The 21,561-nt window shown below is 34.5% G+C and overlaps 3 protein-coding genes across 3 annotated transcripts; 2 read left to right on the forward strand and 1 right to left on the reverse strand.

The window, feature by feature from the left end:
- Positions 1–1,316: 1,316 nt before the first annotated feature.
- On the reverse strand, positions 1,317–2,351 carry LOC113522784 (uncharacterized). Its single transcript, XM_026908595.3, has one exon. It carries the CDS (start codon positions 2,262–2,264, stop codon positions 1,587–1,589), a length of 678 nt encoding a protein of 225 aa, XP_026764396.1. The 5' UTR covers positions 2,265–2,351; the 3' UTR covers positions 1,317–1,586.
- Positions 2,352–7,724: 5,373 nt separating this feature from the next.
- On the forward strand, positions 7,725–16,399 carry LOC128202225 (uncharacterized). Its single transcript, XM_052901757.1, is given in 3 exon segments — positions 7,725–8,410; positions 13,974–15,255; positions 15,257–16,399. Coding segments are annotated over 3 exon segments (1,932 nt in total). The 5' UTR covers positions 7,725–8,381; the 3' UTR covers positions 15,878–16,399.
- On the forward strand, positions 8,404–9,557 carry LOC128202226 (uncharacterized). Its single transcript, XM_052901758.1, has one exon. The coding sequence runs from the start codon at positions 8,517–8,519 to the stop codon at positions 9,519–9,521; it is 1,005 nt and encodes a 334-aa protein (XP_052757718.1). The 5' UTR covers positions 8,404–8,516; the 3' UTR covers positions 9,522–9,557.
- Positions 16,400–21,561: the final 5,162 nt, after the last annotated feature.

Genomic DNA, 21,561 nt, shown 5'->3' on the forward strand with positions numbered 1-21,561 from the left:
CTCATCTAAATTTTACTCCTAAAAACGACCCCTTCAATCTTTATTACTCTAATATAGAACCAAGACGAGGCTCTTTTGATTGCGTATAATTAGCAAAACTATAATAGTGTGTTTAATAATACATAACTTTTAACCAATCTTATCAACACTCTATGACTATTTATTTTGTTATGTTGCTTATAAGACAAAGGTAGGTAGATTTATTCTAAATACCTGTCAATTTATTAACCTGATATCTTAGTTCAGGCAAAGTTATCGTATTCAGCCAAAAAATAATGCATTGGTATAAATTCATAATTAACAATACCTACCAGGAAAATGTAAAGCACATTATAGAATAAATCATTAAATAATCACAGATAGCAGTTAGTTCCAACAACCTCCCTAATTGCTTGCAATCCTTATTATTTCTTGACACGTCCATTATACTTCCATGTTTCGTTTCGTTTTCAACTGACTTTAAAAAAAGGAAGGTTCTCAATTCGATAGTGTATTTTTAGTTTATGTATAAAGGTATGAATGAACATATAATGTAAATGTAATGTAATATAGAATCAGTCTTACGATCGATTTACATTTCATTTTTTTAAAACACGTGATGAACATTGAGAATTTAAGAATCACGCGCCGTCCCTGAAAAACATGGTAAATGCCAAAAATCAACTTAAAAAACTATGAAAACTTTTTTTATAATAATATTCTATGAGTAGTCGGAGCCAATGTAACGAAATTTATAACGTATTTTTATATAATTTATTTTCATTTACGAAAAAAAATATCTGGATTTGCATTCTTTATTTAAATTGTTCCGCGTAATTGAACAAAAATGTTAATGTAAAAGTGGATGTAATGACTATTTTTGGTAAAATATGACTTGTTCGAAATTCTATAATATGAAAAATGAATATTGTTTTATTAAATCCTTTTATCAGTCGCTTACATATAGTCATCAAGAGCCATCACGTACATCCATTAAAAAAAACCCTTTCAGACTACATTCTAAATCATTCATAAGTATTTCATTATTAAAGCACTTATTTTCAATTTTTTAGTAATAGTAAAAAATGTTTAGACTCTAAACCAAATGAAATATCAGTAGCCAATTCACATCGTGATCTAAAAATCCTAAAAATTGACAAAGAGCACTTCGATAATTAAAATTTAAAATCGTGGTTTCAACCATGTAACATATAATAGGTATGTATCTAATTCCCAAAGACTTATTATAACACAGAAAAAGAGGTAATAGTTAAAAAGGAGACACCTCCGTCAGCACTAGCCTAAATAGGAATATCATAAATTAAAATACATTATAATTAATAAACAATTCTTTTATTAGATAAAATAGTATTAATCTTAATAATCAATCTGCATAAATGTGGGAAAGCTTCATAAACCCCACATATAAAAATACATTTTTATATTTATACACAAAAATAAGCTATCATCTCAAGATGACGGCATAATGCACTATGGCGGCGTGTATGTTAAGGCACGATGATGGAGGGCTACGCCCCAGGCGGCGCCAGGCGGGCGTCGGCGACTAGATCACAGGAGGTTCGAGGCTGAGCCCCGTCGGCATATTCTCATCTGAGTGGAGCCGGAAATGAGGGCATGGCCGCACACCAGCGTGGTGCTGAACATGCGGTCAACGCGCATCCGGTCGCACTCTGCACTGGCACGAATGCAGACACATGTACACCGCTTGACACTGGTAATGATGCTACTGGTGGTCTTTCTTCTTCTTCTTCTCCAAGGAGATATGGCCGGAACAACTTAAAAGGCTTGCGTGGTGGTTCTGGCACAGGTGGACACACAGGTTGTGTTGGAGGTGGAGATGGTCGACGTATCGACAAGTCAATCGGCTCGGCAATAACTGGAGGCAGTGGTAAAGGCATAGCCGCCGGTAGCGGCGTGGGCACTGTCACTGATGTGGGCAGCGAAGCAGGCGGTGGAGACGGCAATCTGGCACTCTCTGGTGAACCAGCTGTGTACGGAGGAGGCGAGGGTGCTGGCTGAGGGGCTCTTCTTAAAAGTGCTGCTCTCAATGTAGGTTCAGCTTGAAGCCACTTTTGAATTTGGCGACGATGAATGCCAAACTTCCTGGCTGTAGCACGTTGATTACCTCGACATTGAGTATCACGTCTATATGCTTCAAGAACTTGTAGCTTAAATTGTGGTGGAAATATTCGTCGAGAACCAGCACGGCCTTCTGGACGACGGTCTGAGGGCGCAGGGGCAGAATGTGTATGGGCCGCTGCCATTTCTCAATAATAACGTGTATGCGTGACGGCTGACGGCGCCGAACTGACTGCTTGCTCGTTCGGTGCGGTGAGGATGTTGGCGGCGCGCCGCTGCCCACCCGACGTGACTGTGCGACGCAAGCATCGTATACAATAAGTTAAGTTCACACTGTTCTAAAAATATTATTCAAAGTCAACACATTATTCAAAATTCCAGCAATGGAACCTGTTCGAGGTAATTAGGTACAGTATAATATAATATATAGTAATATATGAATGCATTCCATACTATACAAGAAATTAACTTTTTCCATAGTTCATTTCTGGAAACATGTTAATCATCACCCCTATTTGAGAAAATAACATTTCAATAAATACCTACTGCTAATAATTCATTTTGGAAATGGGACTATATATTTGAAAGATAGGCAAATGTTCTTTAAGGAAAATTGGTAACAATCTAAATTTTACTTTATAAGAAAACATGTCGGCAAATGCATTTGGATAGCAATCTTTGTTGAAGATTGAACATTTTACTAAACAAAACTAGAAAATAAATAAGAAGTAAAATAGTTAAATAATAGAGCAGCCATAAAGAATGTACCTAAAAATGTACACTCGTCCAAACATTACTCAGTTTAATACTGAAAAAAAATTGTACATATCACGGCTGTCTCCTATTAGGGTAGGCAGAAACAATGGAATCAAACAGATTTCTTTTGCTTTCTATACATTCATCAATCTTTTCATACATGCTCGACAGTTACGAGTATTTTTAATTTGACTCTACTTCCGTATATCGCCTATTTGGTCTACCGACATCTTGATTCATGCTCGATAAATCTCCTTCGTAATCTTTCTTTCATCCATCCTCTCCAAATGGCCAAACCAACTTAACATTCTCCTTTTCAATTTTTGTCTCAACATAGTCAATCCTTTTTCAATTTTTATCAGTACAATAAAATTGTATTTAGCTAAATTTTATTGTTAATAAACCCATTAAAATTCCAATAGTGACAGGTCTCTCCTCATAAAAGAATATTAACCCACTATTACCATGTAAGTACCACCTACCACCAATAGTTTGTAAAATTTAAGATGTAGTATTAAAATGTAATTCTGAAAATTAAATTCTGAACATAACCATTTTAAACGCTACTTTATCCAGTAATCTCGCCTCATTCTCGGCGTGAAAAAATGTCGTAAGTGGGAGCCGATAGCTCGTAGCGCCACCATTGCTATTCTTTTCACTCGCGCAATTTCTCACAGGTTAGAGCAAGATAGCATATGTCCTGCGTCGGTCGCTGCCACATCCGTTTACGAAACAAGTTTGCATGCGAGGTTGCCGTATCGTGCGCGCGGGCGGTTCAAGAGTTAGGAGGGGGGCGCGGGCGGACAAGAATGTGCACGATGTGGCAACGTAGCCGTTCCGCGGCAGACAGGGTGTCGCCGGCTCGCCGCCGTAGACAAGCCGTCGCTCGGCGGCGCTAACCCCCTCCTACACCCGCTCACACCCGCGTCGCCCGCAACGCACATCAACAAGTTATTTCGACTCAAACCTAAGCGTGGGTAAAACATCTTAAGTGGTACGTTCAATTTAGCCAGTTACTGCGTTTTGTCATATGACTGTCACTTAGCGCCATCGCCGTTTCGAGGAAAGTTTTTTGTGTAAGCGGCAGCAGGCCGCCGCCTGCCGCGCCTATCTCAAATCCAGCCACCGTGAAAATAGCAACTAACGCGTCCTTTATAACAAATTATTGAAAATAATATTTTTTATACTAAATGGTAATAATAATAATTCATTATTATAAACATGTTTTAGGACCCCTTTAAATATGTGTCTAAAAAAAAGAACCAGTATCACTCATTTGAGAAAAATTGTAATTTCTACCTTTCCATATGTATATGTATTTTTATTATAAATATAAATTATATTATAAAGAGGTATATTACAAAATCGACTATTTCGATTAATACTTTAATAAATCTAAACAGTGCACTTAAGAATAAGATATTATTAGTAGAATATTATTATGTTACTGTGCAATTACCAGGTTATTACAATTATTATAGAAATAAAGTTGTCAAATATACGGTCACTAAATAAATGTTGATAGCTAATTGTTTAGATAATAAAATATAACACTTTATAACAAAATGGTTGAATAGATGCTTCGATAGACACTAAGTAAGTAGACATGAGAACACTACTTTTTATAGTGGAAGAACGGCGTTACGTGACTTGGTATTTTTTTTTGATTTTATGTTTTTGATGAGATCCTTAATTCTAGGACATTATTCGTATACTATAATAATATTACGCCACAAATTTTAATTAATATTGCAATTTACCATAGGCGTATTTAATGAAAGGTCGGATTGGCTGTACCCAAAAAAAAAAACAAAAATAATAGAGATATAGAACAGAACAAAAGTGTGACTTATACCAGAACTTATATTAAGTTACATTATGAACAGTCTGCATTACCATCAGTCCCCAAACTAGGTCAAACTTGTATCTTAGGAATGAAACAAGTAAGTGCATAAGGCAAATTACAAATAGATATGCCTTTAACACTCAGATCTTTGCCTTTTTTCCATAAAGGAGTTGACGAGAACAAATACATATTAGATAGTTATAAAATAATGTTTATGCATTTTCACGTATTCTTATTTTATAAGTAGCCATATGGTAAGTTAGTTTTAACTGACTTAAAAAAAAAGAAGGACTCATTTCAACAATTTCTCCAACATTTAGGCGAATTTTTCTATTTAAACTGATGTATATTAAGATAACTAGGGAATAATTGCAATTTAATTGAAAAGGAGAAAATATGTATGGATTTTTTTTTCTTTTTTCCCCGATAGATACTAGACTTTTCTATGTTCTGTTGTGAAGAATAGAGCTAGCAAAACAGGCTCCTCTTCCACTGGCATTGACTCTACTGTACGGTAACATGAGCCAGTATCCGGAATTGGATATATTGACCTGTAAATTTGTCGAGTTTCGTAGAGTGACAATAAAATATTTAGAAAATGTTCAGTAATAAAATTTTATTATGTTTCATATATAATGATTCCTAAGAGAGCAAATTGGGAAACTGTCAAACTCCCTTAGTTGATTAATATAATAAATAAATAAAAATAATGAGATTTAATATTAGCGTTTTTCAAAATTCAACCCCTAAATTTGTTAAACAAAGGATGAAGCAAAGAGGAATAATCTGACTGACTCATCAACGTACAGTCTAAACTACTAAAAAGCTAGAAATATCAAATTTAGATAGAAGATCCTTTTATGACCTACATAAGTAATAAGAAAGGATTTTCCTGAAATTTTATCCCTATAAGTATAAAAAATAGAGGTTTGTATAAGAAAGTATATTTTTTTTAAACGATTTCCTTGTAATTGATCATATATGTATATCTTCTTATAGCTTTTTATATAAAACTTAATTTGAGTATTTCTCAAAATTCATTTATTGTGTTAAATAAAGGACGAAAGCTAATATAAAAAAAACTTTTATACATTAATTAAAAAATAAAACTAAAAAAGTAAATCATGAAATCAGGGCAAAATTAATTACTTTATAATAAATTTAAAATTCGATTACTTTCTAAATTAAAAAAAACTTTTGGTCAAAGTTCCGGGTGTAAAGCAAGAGATAAAAATTAATATAGGGAATATTTTATTAAATATGATTTTATAAAATTGATTAAACAGGACTAAAAAAATATAATTATGTACTTACCATAACTACTATTTTAAAAGAACCGCGTCTGTCTGTATGTGCCGATAATTTCAAAAAGTACTGAACGGATTTTCATGCAATTTTTATTTATCAACAGAGTGATTCCTGGGGAAGGTATAGGTGTATAAATTACTTGTAATATGACGATAATTGCTGAAGATATCGGAAAAAATCAAGCCGTCTGAGAGCTTTCATGGAAAACGGTGCCTAATCCGTTTAAGAATATAACTAAACAATATGTATTGTGTTTGTTTCTGTATTGTAGGTCTACAAAGAAGTTCGCGATGGCATATGTCTATCTTTTAAGCATAGCTTGCTATCTGATTCATACCCATCTAATTCTTACTCAATGCAATAACCTGATGCAAAAATGTAAGCATATATTCTCTACAACCCATGTAAAGTCGAGGCAGATCGTTAGTACATACTAATTTTTATCCTCATAACAAAAATAAAATTTGGAATACAGGCCTTATTCTAACTTAAGTCTTCATGTAGGATACTTTATACAATCACTGGCTTTTACCCGCGACTTCGTCTGCGTGTACGAGGTATGTTTACTAACCGGAATAAAAAGTAGATTATAGCCTTCTCTATCCTATACAGTACGTGGAAACCGAATATTACAGTGTTTGTTAAGTCGTTACTGCGCTATAAGGTAACAAATAAACTCACTGTCACATTTATAATAGATATTAGTAAAGATTAGCGCGGGCAAAGCCGCGGGTTTCAGCTAAAAGAGAAAGATTTAATTGTTGATTTGCAATGAATACTGAGTGTATTAAAATAACTAAACCAATTTTAAATATTCTTTACATTATCAGTTACTTATTATTTACAACCGAACTGAAAAAGAAGCGACGATCTCAATTCGGTTGTATCTTTTTTTATGTTTGTAAACTCTATCAGTTATTAACTGATTTGAAAAATTATTTTTTAATTTAAAGTCTTAAGTTGCAGTGTTTTTTTTTTTGTGAAACACAATCTTAATTATTAAAATATCTCTCTAGCCTTGCAAAGCTGGACCGGCTCAAATAAATCATAATTAAATTTAATTTTTAACATTTACAGCGATATAAATAAATATACGTATTTTTTAAAATCTTTTTTCACTTTACATTTGTGTCTGTTGCTGTTTGTGTGCTGTAAGTAATGCAAATAAATTATTTATCTATCTATCTATATACATCTACATAGACCCTGCAAATATTAAGTACTTACACTGTTTTTAGGCGATCTTGTAAAATAAGTAACTACCCACATACAAGTAGGTACCCACATACAAGAATACATATTAATGGCATCTGAATAAGATATTTTTGTAGACACCAAGTTGCTAGAGGAAAACGGATACATTTTCCTTGTACGTGTCGCTATATAAATGATCGAAACAATTTAATTCATATAATTCCAATACTAATTACTTTTATGTATAATAACCAATCTATTAAATATAAGTAACAAATGTACGGCATAGAATTTCAAATTATACTATTGAAATTATTTTATATGTAGGTACCTACTTCCGCTTGCACATCTAATAACACATAGGTATCATCAAGTTATTTTTAACAGAGGAAAACTGACAAGAGGAAAAGAGACGTCTGTATGGATACAGGATTTTACCACCAAGCAACTACTGTTTCTATGGAGTGTGCATATAACAAGGCATAAGATCTTAGTCTTCAGAAATGACAACATATAATCACTATTATAAGCGTCACATGTGTTATGTAATGACTGTTATGTTATGACTAATATGTTGTGCTATGACTGTTATGTTGTGACTAATAAGTCTTTTGCTAAAATGCTAGTTGATAAGTAATATATTGATAGTTGATAAGTAATGACTAACAAGTCTTTGTTACGATAAGTAATGTTTATCTGTAATGTTTATCTATATTTTGGAATGTCTATTTGTATTTGTAAGTACAATGTAATCGCTAACTAAGAAGCCTTTGCCAAAAGCTCCTCTCTGATAAAATACCACTGTCATGAAATCATACACCATTAGCCTTTGTTACAATACCATTAGCTGATGAGTAATATTTATCTGTATTCGCAATTGTGTACCATGAGCATCATGTTATCATTAGTCGAGAACCCCTCTCCGATAAACTCACCTTATATAAATACTGCCTCAAATCAGTTCGAGGACAGTTCCATTTCCGAATTCATATTGTAAACATCTAATTGTACTATTTCTGTGTAAAGTAATAAAGCTAGTTTTTAAAAAACAAATCTTATCATTCGCCACGTAACAAATTTGGCGCAGTCGGTAGGATCTCGCATAAGACGAAGTGCAACGTGCAGTTGATCATCGGGACAGCATCGCCCAGCAGAGCAACGCGCGGTAGCTACAGGCTTTTGAAACACTTCGCCGAACATGCAGCTCCAAATACTTGTATTGTTATGGTGAGTGGTTTGAATTTGTTCGCTCTCTAAATCCTTTAAATCGCATCTATCCTAATTCTTTTTATATATATATTTATTTTTCTTTTCTTTCCTATATACCTTTCTAATGCCACTAGAAATAAAAAACGAAAGAATGGCTCTAGATATCTCTACATTATTAAAATTAATTCCGACGTTTGACACCAAAGAAAATAACCAACTATATAGATTTGTTCGATCTTGCAATTCTGCCTTTGCTTTAGCCTCTTTAGAACAAGAATCAATCCTCTTAGTATACGTTTTAAATAACATCACTGGCTCAGGTGCCTCCGATGTCCATTGTAAACAATACAAAACATGGATTGAGCTCAGATCGTTCCTTATCGAAAAATTCTCGCATGTAAAAACGATTAGCCATCTAAGCCTAGAACTACAGTCTATGTTCCAAAAACCAAACGAAACAATGACTGAATATTTTCACCGGGTAGACCTCTGTAGGAGTAAAATCGTAGAAAAACTAACAGCGGAAATTTTAGATGAGACGCTCGCAGGTCGGTTAGCGACCACAGAAGAAACCGCCTTATCGGTATTTATCAACGGAATTAATTCAGACGTAGGAGCAATGCTGAGAACTAAAAACTTTAGTAATCTCTCCGACGCAGGTCGTTTCGCGCTACAGGAAGACAAAATTCGAGCAATGAATAATGCTAGGCAGGCACTATTTAGAGTATCAGCCGCTAGTAGGTCTGTTAATAGTCCTAGACCGCACGTAAAATTTACGATTGACAATCGATCGATGACGCGACCTCCTAATATATACCAACAGAATACATCAAAAACGCCACCATATCAAAACGTTATTTGCAATTACTGTAAGAAACCAGGCCACCTCATCGCCGATTGTAGGAAACGAGCATATAATAATAATATCAGAAACTCGTTACAAGAACAGAATATATCGCCCCAACAAAATTTCCGTGCATTACCTGCCGCTAAAATAAATAATTTAAACCATTTAGCGGCCAGCGAAGCGAGCAGTTCGGTGGAAACCGCTTTAACGTCTTGCTCACCTCATCAAACACAGACATCGACCCAGGAATTAAACCTGGAGGACCTACAAATAGATTCTTAGAAAATAATCAAATTTCAAGGAAGTTTAACGCTTATACGCCGCATTCAATCGGGGACCGGCTAGTACTAGCTCCATAGTTAAAAATAATCAGGTACGGAACATGTCCTGTTATCAAAAACGATTTTGTGACGCTAGTACGCAAACGAGTAAACTTCCTAACTTTCATCATATTCATCAAAATTCGAATTCTAAATCTTCCATATCTACTCAAACTCACGAAATCATTATAGCCGAAACTAACGGACAGGGTAACCAGCCCCAAACCCTAGGCTTTACACAAAATCCTAAATCCACTAGTATCGATAATTCTAACTCTACAATATTCACTAAATCCAGTCGCAAATCAAAATCTAGGTCGAAAGACAAATCTAAATCCTTGAAAAGAAAAACTCATATCAAATCGTTCGCTATATCTGCATTAAATGACGTGCCACCTGAAAATCTACTACACTGTACTTTTTTCATTAAAGAAACACCCGTCACTCTCTTAATAGACACGGGAGCAGGAATCTCAGTTATCAGAGACGATAAAATAGGTTCAATTGCTTTGGATAAATCCAACATCGTGTCAATTGTAGGTATCTCTAGCACCCAAACTTCGACAATCACATCAGGAACTGCCAACATATCCCTAGATGATTTACCTGAATTCAAATTCCACGTCGCCAACCTTAATATAAAAGCAGACGGTATTCTGGGAAACGACTTCATGACTAAATTTAATTGTAACATTTTTATTCAATCCAAAACGATGAGAATAGGCAGTAAATCGTATAAACTTCATTATATGGGCGAATATCCTGAAAATAATACTATCACTGATAAACGAATAATTAGTAGTCGAACAGAAACCGTAATTACGTGTAACACAAATAGTATCAACTCTGGGACAGCAATAGTCGAAAAACAAACTATAAGCAACGGCGTTATTATTCCTCACGCTATAGTCAACGTTCGAAACAATACATTTTCAATTACTTGTATAAACACTAATAATTCCGATAAAGTCATTAAAACACCAAATATCGAAGTCCAGCCTATTAACATTGACGAATTAACAAAAAATAACAATAGTCAACCACTTCATAATTTTAACTCGATATCGCAGACCGACAGACAAAAGAAAGTATTGTCCCTTATCAGACGAGACCATTTAAATAAAGAAGAGTCAACATCATTAGATAAAATTATTTCTGAATACAGTGACATATTTTTCCTAGAAGGTGACTCATTGTCATTCAGTAACCATACAAAGCATCAAATCCCTACTACCACTAACGTACCCATTCATGCCAAAACATATCGCTTACCTCAAGTTCACGAAAATGAAATAAAAACCCAAGTAAAGAACATGCTAGACCAGGATATCATTAGACCTAGCAATTCCCCTTGGAGTAGCCCTATTTGGGTAGTACCTAAGAAACTAGATGCTTCCGGGAAACAAAAATGGCGTTTAGTCATAGATTATCGTAAATTAAATGAAGTCACAGTAGGTGATAGTTATCCCCTTCCTAACATTACGGACATACTAGATAAATTAGGACACTCCCAATACTTCACTACGTTAGACCTCGCATCAGGATTCCACCAACTGGAAGTCGACCCCAATGACATCTCTAAAACAGCTTTCAGTACCCCTTACGGCCATTACGAATACAAACGAATGCCTTTCGGGTTAAAAAACGCCCCAGCTACGTTTCAACGAGTAATGGACTCTGTATTATGTGGATTACAAGGAGAAAGATGTTTTGTCTATCTCGACGATATCGTTATCTTTGCCTCTAGCCTCCAAGAACACGAACAAAAACTTCAAGAAGTATTCTCTCGTCTCCGCAAATATCATCTTAAAGTACAACCTGACAAATGCGAATTTCTTAGACGCGAAGTAGCCTATCTGGGTCACATAATATCCAATGAAGGCGTCAAACCGAATCCAGATAAAGTACGTGTTGTTCGAGATTTTCCTATTCCTAAGTCTTGTAAAGATATTAAAGCGTTCCTAGGCCTCACAGGATACTACCGTCGATTCATATCTAACTTCAGTAAACTAACAAAGCCTCTTACGAGCCTGTTAAAAAAGGACGTGCCTTTCGTATGGGGTACGACCCAACAAAATTCATTTGACGAATGTAAACGTCTCCTTACCAATCCTCCTATATTACAATATCCCGATTTCGCTAAGGAATTTATTCTAACCACAGATGCTTCGATTAACGCAATAGGTGCCGTCTTATCTCAAGGCGAAATAGGTAAAGACTTACCTATCGCATACGCCTCGCGCACTCTTAATAAGGCCGAAAGTAACTATTCGACAATTGAACGCGAGTTACTGGCAATTGTTTGGGCTGTTAAACATTTTAGACCTTATCTATTTGGTCGAAAGTTTAAAATCGTGACTGACCATAAGCCCCTAACATGGCTTTTTTCTATTAAAGACCCGGGCAGTCGTTTAGTTCGCTGGCGCCTTAAACTTGAAGAATACGAGTACGAAGTTATCTATAAAGCGGGTAAAAACAATACTAACGCGGACGCACTCTCACGACCTCCTATTCATAACACCAATGTTATCGATAATACTGAAAACGAACCTCCTAACACATGCGAAAACATTTCTGAAGATTATTTACAAATGAATTACGAATACTTCATGCAAAATTCCTCATATAGTTTCGACACTCCAAACCTTCATATTTCCTCAGATCGCCTCTTAGACGACCGTCACAAAAACATATTTATACCCTCTTCATGCGAACTATCCGATAAAAACGACCTTTTTAACGAAGCTATCTCTATGTGTTCTCAAGTAGATCCATATTTAAATAAAGTCAAAGAACTCTATGACGTCGATCTCCTAGTCTCAGACAAGAACCAGAACATCATATTTGGTTGTTTAAGACCTACACACTTTGACTCATGGGACTCCGAAAGTTATTTCAAAATTCTCCTTAACTGCTTACAAAATTACAGTTTAAAATCACTTCACATTCCTGACTTAAAAAATGACCCTACTTGTAAACTCAAGGGCAACGAACAACTCCACATCACAGCTTATCTTGCTGATGTATACGAGTGTAAGATTACTATATGTGAAAATAAGGTTAAAAATCCCACATCAGAGGAAATTCCCGAGATCCTGAAAACTTTCCATGATGACCCCTTAGCAGGTCACAGAGGCATAGTAGAAACTACGCGTAAAATTAGAACCGAATATTTCTGGAAAGGAATGTCCGATACTATTAAGAATTATATAGAAAATTGTCAAGTTTGCCAACGAAGTAAAATCCAAAGAAAAACCTACAAAGCCCCTATGGTTATCACTTCTTCTTTCAACGAACCATTTGAACGCGTAACAATCGATTTAGTGTCATACTCAGAAGTAACCAATGATTCAAATAAATACATACTCACGCTACAAGATGATCTGACTAGATTCGTTCAAGCCTATCCTATAATAGACAAACAAGCAACAACGATAGCTAAAGCCTTATTGACCTTCTGTCAACACTACGGCATACCCAAAAGATTCCATTCAGACCAAGGCACCGAGTTTGTTAACAGCGTCGTTAAACAACTTATGAAATTACTCGGATCCAATCATACTGTCAGTACTGCTTACCATCCGCAGACGAACGGTGCTCTCGAACGTTTCCACGCTACTCTGCGTGACCATATAAGAATGTACCATAAGCGAAATCAATCAAATTGGGATCAAATAATACCCTTTGCTGTTATGTGCCATAATACATCAATTAATCAATCAACCGGTCTCACACCTCACGAACTACTATTCGGTTACAAACCTCGATCATTATATTCGTTTAAAGAAAACAACGATTACACAACGCATGATTATTTGCGCGATCTTAACGAACGACTTAAGGTGTCACGAGATATTGCCCGTCGCAACGTACAAAATATGAAAGAAAAAGCTAAAGAACGTTATGATGGTAATATAAGGAATATAGCCAAGTTCAGTATAGGCGACAAGGTTATGTTGAAAGTACCGAATCCAAACAATTTGGAAAATAAATGGGATGGTCCTTACGTCGTAACCCGACTCGGATTCAATGAGAATTACGTCATACAAAAGTCAGGCAAAAATCAAATGGTGCATGCTAATCGCCTAAGGCCATTGTGTGAACCAACTACCGAAAAACTATAACTTTTAATTTTAGATTAAGGTACTAAAGTAAGTCAGAGTATACATATATATAAGTTATTCATTTTATTTCAGGGTGCAAACCATGGCACACCCTACAACCTCTCCCGTAGTATATGACGAGGATAGTCTAAAGAAAAAATTAGAACGTTTAATGAATAATCCATATATTAGTTTCGTAATATGTTCTATCATTAAATTAATCTTTTACGTTATCTTATATAAAATATATAAATTTATTAAAGGAAAACTATACAAATAATAACCTTAAAAATATATATATATCTTTACAGGTACTCCTCAACTTTTGTTGAAGGGGATACCCGAATACTACCCATACCTTCAAAATCAGGTCTCTATTTTGAAGAAAACGGAGAAATTCTAATCTCTGAAAATTCGTGGAAATTATTAGTGTATAGAGACTTAGAACCACTATTTTTAACTCATGATTCTATAAAAAGACTCACACAAAATTATCAAAATCTCGTCGCTAGACACACGACACTACCGAGCGTAATTACGACAAGTTCTTTCATCAAAGCCAGTCTAAACAAAATAGACTCCAGATTAAGCGAATTAAACTACTATACCGCAGGTAGCTTAAATAACAAACGTAGTAAACGTGAACTTATAGACGGTGTAAGCTCAATATTAAAATGGCTTATCGGAACACCTGACGCCAAAGATGCGAAACACTACAATGAATGTATCGAACAGTTAGAAAGACAACAGATTTCGACTGACGCAATCCTAAGACAACAACTACAGATAATCTCTTCGACAATTAAAAATTTTAACGAAACCTTACTGAAAATCTCTTACGACGAACATTTAATCAACGAAAACATTGCTAAAGTTAATTCTTATTTTAATACCACGAACAAATTAATTTTCAACCTTACCATTTCTGAAGAAATATCCACGCTAGCGATACAAATACTAGAGTCAGTAACATCATTAGAAAAAGACATTGACGACATAATAATAAGCATTTTGTTCATTAAATCAGGAGCCATCCACCCTTCGATTATATCAATTAACCGTCTATATAAAGAATTATTATCCTCAAGTCCCGCTAGAGTGAATAAAAATCTAGTAGCTCCTATAAAGCTATCAAACATACATCAAATCCTCGAATCTGCTTCGATTACATCTTATATCTATATGAATAAAATTATATATATTTTAGAATTCCCTTTAGTTAGAAACGATAGGTTTACCTTATATCACATATACTCTATTCCTATTCTGCATCCCTCATCAACCTTATATTCCACGATCCTCCCAGAGCAAACATTTCTTGCCATGAACAGTAACAGACAGCAATACGTCACAATGAACGACTTGGGAAAATGTAAGAACTTTGTTACGGAAACAAAAGTCTGCAACGATCTCCCAGTATATAACGTGAACACCAGGCCTACCTGTGAAACTGCCATACTTACGACAACAAGACAAGACGTGCCAGAAATTTGTCAAGTTACTACGTTTTCGGCGAATATTAACACACTGCAACCCATCAGAAACAATAAATGGATCTACATCTTACAACATACAACGCCGTATACCCTATATATGTAAAGATGAAACAAACCACGGTGAAATCTCCGGAGCCGGCATCATATCATTGGAAAATGGCTGTAAAATGTACACTGCCTTCGTTACACTACTAGCTGAAGAAAATCTATCGACAAATATTAGTCACCCTATTGTCACCGTAGATCTGGAACAAATCTGCATTCCTGAAAACTTAAATATTAGAGAACCAGAACTTCTTCCAATAAAATTGAATAACATAGCGTTGGACTCTCTCAATACCATAAAGGAACAAATAAATCAACACTCTAAACTATTAAAAGATAATCAAGCTACTTTTGTTGAAAAATATTCCACAAAACTCTCAATTTCTAGCATAGCTATTGGGTTAGCCATGCTAACGTGTTTGTGTTATAAGTGTCACAAGAGACGTTTTCAATTCACCACAACACAACGTAGAGATGGCTGCATCCAGATTTTTAATAACTGCTTGATCGCTCTCGACGCCGTCAACACATCGAAATTCCCATGGCATCATTGGAACCGAGAACGACGTCGTGTATATCCGAAGATGAAAGCGATGACGTCGCCACTCCACACCTTCATCAAAGATCGAGTAACAAAACTCAATCTTTATTCTAAGAGGGGAGGTGTTATGTAATGACTGTTATGTTATGACTAATATGTTGTGCTATGACTGTTATGTTGTGACTAATAAGTCTTTTGCTAAAATGCTAGTTGATAAGTAATATATTGATAGTTGATAAGTAATGACTAACAAGTCTTTGTTACGATAAGTAATGTTTATCTGTAATGTTTATCTATATTTTGGAATGTCTATTTGTATTTGTAAGTACAATGTAATCGCTAACTAAGAAGCCTTTGCCAAAAGCTCCTCTCTGATAAAATACCACTGTCATGAAATCATACACCATTAGCCTTTGTTACAATACCATTAGCTGATGAGTAATATTTATCTGTATTCGCAATTGTGTACCATGAGCATCATGTTATCATTAGTCGAGAACCCCTCTCCGATAAACTCACCTTATATAAATACTGCCTCAAATCAGTTCGAGGACAGTTCCATTTCCGAATTCATATTGTAAACATCTAATTGTACTATTTCTGTGTAAAGTAATAAAGCTAGTTTTTAAAAAAACAAATCTTATCATTCGCCACGTAACACATGGAATACATTGTCTTCATACCTATAGGCAACCATCGCCACTTCATCCATTAGATTGACCTACAACTTGATTCCCATTCCCACTTGCATAAAAAAGTTATAAAACACTAAAAAAATATACTTTTAAACGCTAAAATCATATGAACGTATCATTATTTAGAGCAATGGTTTATGGCCACATGATTGCCCTTGGGTCCCTTGAATAAATGTGTTCAGATTCATAAATCGTTTTCAATGAGACCTAAAAAATTATACAGTAAGAGAACTGCCATATTATATTTTTAAATTATCTGTGAATAAGTACAATTTTAGCTATGAGCTGTAAGTAGGTTATCATTCATTACATAGCAACGGACGAGATTGCTTTTTGCTTATAGATATTTTTTATAACAACAAGTAACGATTCGATCATGGTTTATACTCGTTACACACTTCGAAGCAATCTAATCGCCAAAGAGGCACGCCACTCTCTCAACTTCGAGACGAATGGTTCTGATTAAAATTAATCCATCCATGTTAATATGAGGCCCCACCAGGCGACGACAAACTTGGTTATACAAGTTACAGCATTTTCCTCTAGAAAACAAGTTTTATACACCTACAGTGATTGAACGATACAATAAAGCGGAATATTATATTATATTATATATAAAGTAGGTTTTGACTTATACATAGATATTATTATAATCATTAAATATTAATTCTGAAACGAAACAAACCATAACTACTACTACACGGTACACTATACTTTAATTATATTTCAATTATAAGTACTTTTTTTTTTTGCAAATAGCAATATGTACTGAGAAGTACTTAGAACCAACTGACAGACAAGGCCATGGTAACCAGTAATTTAATCCACCATGACATCATGGCGTTCGCAAAATATTCCATTAGGCTGGGCCCAGTTTTTGTTGGCATTCGTATGGTGTTGCGATGCCGGACGCCCATAATCTTTTCATTTGAAACGTTAAATATTATACACACCCTAAAGTCTACATAAGCAAATGTATTCCTTATAACGAGACTGTATGAACTAACATCAATATTTTTATGAACTTGGCAACTAGACTAAACAGAAATTAAAATACAGGTAGTCTCTCTGTTTAGTCGTTTACTTTTGACAGATTGATCGGGATTATCATAAAGACAGTTGTAGACTCTTTGGCAATTGAAGTCTTTACAACGTGTCAATCTACTTTTATTCTTGGCTGTATGAGAATATTCTATTATCCCCATTATATAAATAGCTAACTCACAAAATGTATTCTACTATTTATTGGCTTTAAGGTTAGTTGCGCATGCGCATTGCATTACATATATTAATACTTGCATGTAATTTTGGTTACACGAAAGAGTTATTATTGTTCTGTAATACATATACAATAGTTGATATTGTCTATTTAAAAAACTGTCTAAGTCTAAAAAACTTTCTACAAAGAATACTCTTGATACATGACATATAAGCTCTACAAATAGCGCAATTAGTAGAGCATCTATGGCATTATAAATCTGGTCGGAGTTGAAACGTTGATTAGAAGAACGCACTTAATTTGGTTGAAACCTTTAGTTATTATAAAATATCTCTGTATGTCGAACAGACAAACGGCCGCCGCTCGTAAAATGAGCTAATCAGACCGACAGACGCATCGACGCCGCAGCCTGCTCGCCATACCAATGAATCCACTGTATACTCAAAACATCATATCAACCACAGCGTTGCTGGAAATCATAAACCTAAAGTGTATGTAAAATAAGTTTCTTTCTATATAAACAAAACTATTGATACGCGACTTTTTGCTTTCAATAATACTTCCTTTGCGATAATGTCGTATAGTCGACGATTATACACTAAAATTTATTCCTTTTTGTCTCTGACAGAGTGTTCAAAGTTTCTTAATAGTCCCAAATTTAGAGCCGATGAAGCTGAAGTGTTAAGCACACGTGTTTCAAACGTCACCTAAATGGGGACCAGTTTGAACTCCATAATATATCTTCAGAGATCGTAGCATTGATAACTGTATCAATACTGGCTCTGTCGGATCTTAATGGACTACTACTGCTAGCATCGTCTGGAATTCGAGTGGGTGAACTTTGAGACAAACCTTTAGTGGGCTGGGTAAGAGAATAAAAAAAAAAGTAAGTAGTGTAACACACAAATTTACCTATGATACACACATTATAAACAGCTATGGTTAATAACTGTGAAACCATTAGCTAACCATGAAATAATTAGCGTCATTATTGATCTGTTCCTAAGGAAAATTAAAAAAAAAAAATCTTATTTTGCGTATTTGGCTAAATTTGATACATACAATATACACAGTCTTCTGCTTGTTGACCCTATTTAGAGATTTTAATACCAGAAAAGTTAGTCCCTGACGCTATTGTTTAAATAGTATTTTAACACTTTTTTTAGTATTTTTGTGGCAATAATATAGACGATTTTTATACTCTACTAAGATTTGATTATTATTTTATTACAGCACTAATTTGTCTATCTTTCAGACCTCATTGATTAGATATAGGTAGGCAAATTGTCTCTCTTGGATTTGTTTTATTTTTTATCAGTTAAGTTTAATTATTTTATTATTATTTATACAAATTTGGGTTATTTTATAACATAAAATCGATGATTAAATTTGGTAATTAAATACAGTCTAAAAAAATCTAATTACTTTCAAATCTGAAGGGTAGTTTTTGTCGCACTACAAGTTATGTGCTACGACAAAAATAAACAAACGCAGAATTAATTGTAAGAGTATTACATCAGCTTGGAGAAACTTTTCTAAATCCATACATAATGTATTTCCCTAAATAGGAATACTAATTGGAGATAGTTGATTACGTCCGAATCATCGAGGTATCGAATAACGTGAACAAAATCTCAAGCAAACACATATTATATTACTCTTCATACGTATTTTCACTAGATAAATTTACAGTGAATTTGAAATGTTTTATTTAATAACTTTAAAATTATAATATATTTTATTATTTGTCGCCATGTAGGTTCCGGTATAGAATAGGCCACCCCTTTCCTTCCCATGGGTGTCGTTAGATGCGACTAAGGGAAATTATGGTCCAGGAATGGACAGTAGCGTCCCTATTAAAGATCATCAAAAGCCAAACTGCGGTTGCTAACCCGTCTGCCAAGCGTGGCAACACCTAATATTGGCAAAACCTCCCTAATGAGGGAGGCCATGTTTAACAGTGGATAGTTGACGGCTAATACAATACAATTTTTGTCATGGCGAAAAAAATACCTATACCATCATATCAGCTTTTAACTGTACACTGCTAAACATAAGCTTCCCCTTGAGGGGTTTTGCCTGCAATTGCCATGCTTGGCAGGCGGATTGGCAACCGCAGTCAGGCTTTAGAGATATTTAAGAGAGCCGTTGCTGCCCATCCCTTACCTTCCCATTGTGGGCTCTTACGACATCCACGGGAAATGGAAGGGGTGACCTATTCTATGCCGGGGCCACACAGCCAATACATATATTTGATACATAAATATTATTAATATCTAATTAAAAATATGAATCATAAATATATATAGACAATATTTGTTATTTGGTGTTACAATCATCTAAAATTATCTTTAACATTAAAAACAATTGATAATGTGCTTATTAAGAAATACTTGAAATGTTAATAAGTTATTGAAATATTCTATTTACGTAATATATCGATAGGATGTACTTCCCACATTGGTTTCGTCCTCGTAGTATTCTATGATATTAATAAATAACATTTATTTCACAAAAATCTTATTAAAAGTCATTAGGTGTTAAATACAATAAATGTATATAAAAATGTGCTAATTTTGTTATTAGTTAAATGTATAGTTTATTTTGAATCTACATTGATACAGAGACAAGTGGAGGTAGATAGTGGTGTGTCCGGTCGTTGACAACCGGTTTGTGGTCAACTCAGGTGAGATGGTCTCACCTGCTGCCATGCCAGCAGCGGCATCTTGTTCACTTACACAAGTCTCGTTCGCCTCATTCACGAACGTTAGCTTTCTACGAAGTGAAGAGGACCACTCGTTAATTACATCAATTTGCCAAAATTTGTCTTGTTGACAAGTTGTACATTTTTGCCAATTTTATGTAATTATCATGACAGAAAAATTTTAATGATAGAATTTGTTATTGTAGTTCTCCTTGTGGTGACCAATTGAAAATTCAATATATTATCTCTCCTTTTCATGCTTAGGATATATATTTTTAGTAGAGGAAAATGGAATAGTCCGTCTCCGTCTGCGTTATCGGTATACGCTGGCGGAGCATCACCAAGAGAGATGACAGGTAAGAATGAAAGCAGGTCAGTTGCAGGTTAATAGGTGACTAAGGGAACAAAGTAATATACAGCGGTGTGAAAATAAAGAAATATTCCAAAAAGAAGCTGTAATTATAACAGACTAATGTCCTCCTGTAATGGAGTTAATATAGACCCATCAAGCCATTATTCGTTGAGTGAACCATTAATAGGTTAATATGGCAACCAACAATGGCATCAATCAATAGAAAAGCCTCTGAATAAATATGTCATTGGAGATTTTCTATCCACTCTACTGCAGCTTGAGTATTTTTTTTAATAATGATAGAAAAGCTCTACATTACAGCTCTGTGCAGTAACCCACTTGTTAAACTTTTACTTCCTTGATCAAATTTATAGATATGATTATGTTGAAATTAAAAAAAAATCTAAATTAATTTTATCTCCTCCTAAAAATAGAAATTGTAGGATTAATATTAAACTAAGTTGATAAAAGAAAACAACAAGAATAACAGGCGAAATATATATATAAAAGAACAGCTCTACCTGTTCCTAGCCTACTACTACCTAGCTACCTAGACTTAATCAATATCTCTAGAATTATAAACTAAAATTGCCTCCATACCAAAATATGTTGACAACAAATGCAATTACTAGAAAATGTCCGAGTGAGTAATGTAAGTTCGACCGAAATAAGGTTTCATACAAAACGAAACCGAATTTCGAGTTATGTTTCAATTTTCGCTAAAACCGAAAACAGAAGCTTATCACGGCAATTCTTTTATACTTATATTAAATTATTGTTAATTTTGTCATAAACTTTTAACTAATTGCAGGTGTATTTTTGTTCATAAAAGTTATTTAATATTATT

The sequence above is a fragment of the Galleria mellonella genome, unplaced genomic scaffold (assembly GCF_026898425.1).
Source record: "Galleria mellonella isolate WM207_F2 unplaced genomic scaffold, CSIRO_AGI_GalMel_v1 utg797, whole genome shotgun sequence".
NCBI lineage: Eukaryota > Metazoa > Arthropoda > Insecta > Lepidoptera > Pyralidae > Galleria > Galleria mellonella.